Below are 3,844 nucleotides of genomic sequence, written 5' to 3'. Positions count from 1 at the left end.
TACTCCTAATGAAAAATTATCCATATCAGTTTATTCTTCATATTAATTATAGAAGAGGGAAAATTGCACCTGCAATTGTTGTAACAGACAATCCCATAATGTTTAGATGCTACTTGTCTCTGTATTTTTTTGATAAACGAAAACATTCTTAACCAAGAATCAGGATAATTGTACAAATCAAATCATCGTACACGTAGAAACACATGTATATCTAACCATCTAAGGAACTAATTGTTCTTGAATAGCATTCCAAAGTCATGATTTTATTACATGGACGATAAGTAGGAAAAAGTAAGAAGGCCGCAACTAGATCTTTTGAAAATCTAATTGACAACAAACACCATAACTCAAATGTTGTGACGGCAAGAGATTATCCTTTACCTATCTTCTCCGAGAGGATCTCCGTTTTCCAATCACCATTTATCCAGTGTCCAGTGCAAACTTGAGGGATATGAGAAATTGTTTGATAATCTTCACTTTGTTTATCCAAATTTTGCACTTTGTGGATTAGCTCATCACACATGTCAAACAATTGAAGAAATTTAAGCTCGGTCAAGTTTTGGAGGCCCAAAGGCAAGCCCGTCATAAGTTTGCTTCCAACAATAGCAAACTCTTGGAGACCGGGCATCGATGCCTCTTCCACTCTTACCCATTTTAGTCTTTGAAATTGCACAAGGTCTAATCTCTGGAGTTTTTGGAATCTTCCAGCCTTAAAACACAATGTCTCCCCTTCATAAGCACGAAGGAGAAAAAGATGTACCAGGTTGGGCAAATGTCCAAGGCAGCCTATTGCATTCTCATCTTCACTCAACTCACTATTCAGCAAGACTAAAGTGCCCAAGTATTGAAGTGATATCACCCATTCTGGTACTCTCTCTAAATGCCCATTCAACCACAACCTTGTAAGAAATCCAAGTCTTGGAGAGACGGAATGTTGGAGATCAAGGGTCTCCTCTTCTTTAATGGAGCAGATGTGTAACTCTCGAAGGTTGGTCAGCCTTGACAGGGAGTAGAGCAACTCTTTTCCATCTTCTCTTCTCAGCTTTGTGATGGATAATTCTCGCAACTGAATGAGCTTCCCAATCTCCCTTACTATTTTACCACTGTCTGCTTCTATATTATGCAGCCTCTCCAAGGAAGTAAGCTTTCCAATTCCATCCGGAGATTTAAAGCCCCAAAGTGCAAAGTTATTTGAATAATCACCTATTCCGTATAGGTTGAGGGAACGGAGTTTTCTTAGCTTCAAAATTTCCACGGGCAACTCCATTATAGTGGTTTCGGCCAGAATTAAAAATTCTAAGTTTTGAAGCTGCCCAATAGATTTTGGAATGATTTTAACTCTAGTGCCACTTAGATCCAGATACTGGAGATGAAATAGTTTGAAAACTTCCTTCGGGATGTTGTCCAATTCAGCTCCCGTCAAATTTAAAACCTTTAGGAACTTGGGACCACCACATAAAAACTTGGACAAAAATGAAGTTGTGAGAGAATCTTCATTCCCGAATGTTTCCACGGACCGAAGACACTTTAAGCTGCTGAAGCCTTGTGGAGGATTACCAGTGAAGTTATGGATTGCCAGGTGTCGAACTTTGTCAGGCCATCTTGTGCAATATCCAGTGATTATGTCTGTGAAGCACTGCTCTTTAGATTTTGAAACAATGATTTCACGCAGAAAATCATGAAGACCACAATTCACCAATTTGCCATCATCCCATGTTTCTTTAACTTGGATTAAGCTTCTGTTGACGAGTTCTTTTAGATATCTCATAGCTATATCAGTGGCTATCATTCCTTCTTCTTCTTCTATAAATCCTAGTGCTATCCATTTACCAAGTATATCTTGGACATCAATTGGATGATCTTCAGGATAGATACTTAGATACAATAAGCAGTTTTTAAGATGGTGAGGCAAATCACTATAGCTAAGTAAGAGTATCTTTCTAATTCTATCAAGCTTACCGCTACCATCTACCTCACTGCCAAAGCCACGAAAAATCATCTCCCATTCATCTATCTTGTCCTTGTCCTTCAAAGCCAAAACACCACCCATTGTTACAATTCCAAGTGGTAGGCCCTCACATTTTTTTAGTATTTTTCTACAAACTTCTTCTAGATTTGAAGGGCAACCATTACTTTGAAATGTTCTATTGCAAAAAAGAGTCCAAGAATCTTCATAAGAGAGAGGACTCATCTTATGGATAAAGTCATGGAATGTTAAACAGGATGCAGAAGCTACATCGGTAATTCGTGTTGTCAATACAACACGACTAGCGATGTTGTAGTCAGGCAACACGTATTTGATAGCTTCCCAGGCATCTATAGTCCACAGATCATCAAGGACAAGGATGTACCTTCTTTCTTTGAGGAAGTCCTTGACAAATTCGCTGAGCCTAATACCATCCATGGAATCCACTTGTGGAGGCACCGGCTGTCTGATTTCCTCGTACAATTGTTGAATCAAGTTCTTGATGATGACTTTGAATTGAAAATTTTGAGAAACAGTTATCCAAGCATGGCTCTGAAATTGTTTCTTCACTGCAGCATCATCGTAGACCTTTTTCGCCAGGGTGGTTTTACCGAGTCCCCCCATTCCCACCACTGAAACTAGTTTCAAGTGGGAATGGTCATCAAGGATTTTGGAGATGAGCTCTTTTTTGGGCTGATCGATGCCAACAAGCTTAGCTTCTTCAATTAGGAGTGCTTGGTCACGAATATCACAATCTGCGCTTGCCACGTGCGAAGAGCTGGAGCCTATTTCTTGAGTACCATACAGAGACTGGTACCTCTGATGCCTTGCAGAAATCTCTACAACTCTGGCCTTGATATCTTTTATCTCCAAAGAAATCCGATGGCGGGCTTTCAGATTTTTAATCGAGTTGTAGATCTTGCCAACACGGCCAAAGAATCCATCTGCATCACCAAGAGCAAAGCGGAAGGCAAAATCATCGAGAACGTCCTCTGTATCATAAGCAACTTCTCGAACCTGCTTTACCCATTCTTGGAGTTGAGAGTCATTGTCCTCCTTTGCTTCAGCTTGTCGGAGGAAAGCTTTCATGCTGCCGAGTTCATCTTTGATGAACTGAACATCCGGTCGAAGTCCTCCCAAAAGCGTGCTCTCTTGGGAAAGTAAGGTGGAGAGCTGATTAATTAAAAAGCCAACAACACTCTCAGCCATATTCCTTAGATAAATTTCACAGGAGTCGGTTTTCCTACCAAAATAATCACAAGAAAAAGTATGCTGTTTTCTCTTCTGGAAAGGGGAGGGTTAACTAGCTTGCTGGAAATATCAAGATCATGTTCAGGAAAGTCGTCCTTTCCTTTCTGTGACTTGTGGGGCTTGAATTTAAGTTGTCCGTAGAATATCGAGTGGCTAGAATATAGATAGACATGCAGAATTCAACAAATCAAACTTTCTTTTGCGTTACTGGGCTCCATCGATGGAAAGTGGCAGCTGAATGCCTGGAATCTGGAGGACTTGACTTACCCGGTCTTTGTTCCTTTACTATGTCCCGGTCCCGAACTGATCTTTCTTCTGTTGTTCCTTGCTTGCTAGCCCCAGTTGATTTTAACATGAAAATCAAGATGAGTAAATCAAAATTTGGAAAAAAAGGAAAAGACCGAATATGTAGACCTAGATGCCAAAATTCACAATCAACGTCAATCTTTTTTTTTTTCTTTTGGCCTTGAAGGGAGTACAATCTAGACTTTCTGTATCCAATGCATAGTCAGTAAATACTTGTATTATATCCATTTAACACATGTTCGTACGTTTCATTCCAAAAATTTTCATATTTCATATATTTAAGAAATATTCAAAGAATACTTATACTTTTCAATTAACCAT

At 39.5% G+C, this 3,844-nt stretch overlaps 1 protein-coding gene across 1 annotated transcript; it reads right to left on the bottom strand.

Moving 5' to 3' along the window:
* Nucleotides 1–370: 370 nt before the first annotated feature.
* LOC113757846 (disease resistance protein RPM1-like) lies at nucleotides 371–3,175 on the bottom strand. Its single transcript, XM_027300944.1, has one exon. The coding sequence runs from the start codon at nucleotides 3,173–3,175 to the stop codon at nucleotides 371–373; it is 2,805 nt and encodes a 934-aa protein (XP_027156745.1).
* Between the last annotated feature and the right edge of the window lie 669 nt (nucleotides 3,176–3,844).

This window comes from Coffea eugenioides, unplaced genomic scaffold (genome assembly GCF_003713205.1).
Source record: "Coffea eugenioides isolate CCC68of unplaced genomic scaffold, Ceug_1.0 ScVebR1_3369;HRSCAF=4571, whole genome shotgun sequence".
Taxonomy (NCBI): domain Eukaryota; kingdom Viridiplantae; phylum Streptophyta; class Magnoliopsida; order Gentianales; family Rubiaceae; genus Coffea; species Coffea eugenioides.
This window is presented reverse-complemented; position numbering and strand designations above follow the sequence as displayed.

Bases quoted from the DNA above. Each gene is read 5' to 3' on its own strand.
- LOC113757846 (XM_027300944.1), bottom strand. From the start codon at position 3,175: ATGGCTGAGAGTGTTGTTGGCTTTTTAATTAATCAGCTCTCCACCTTA.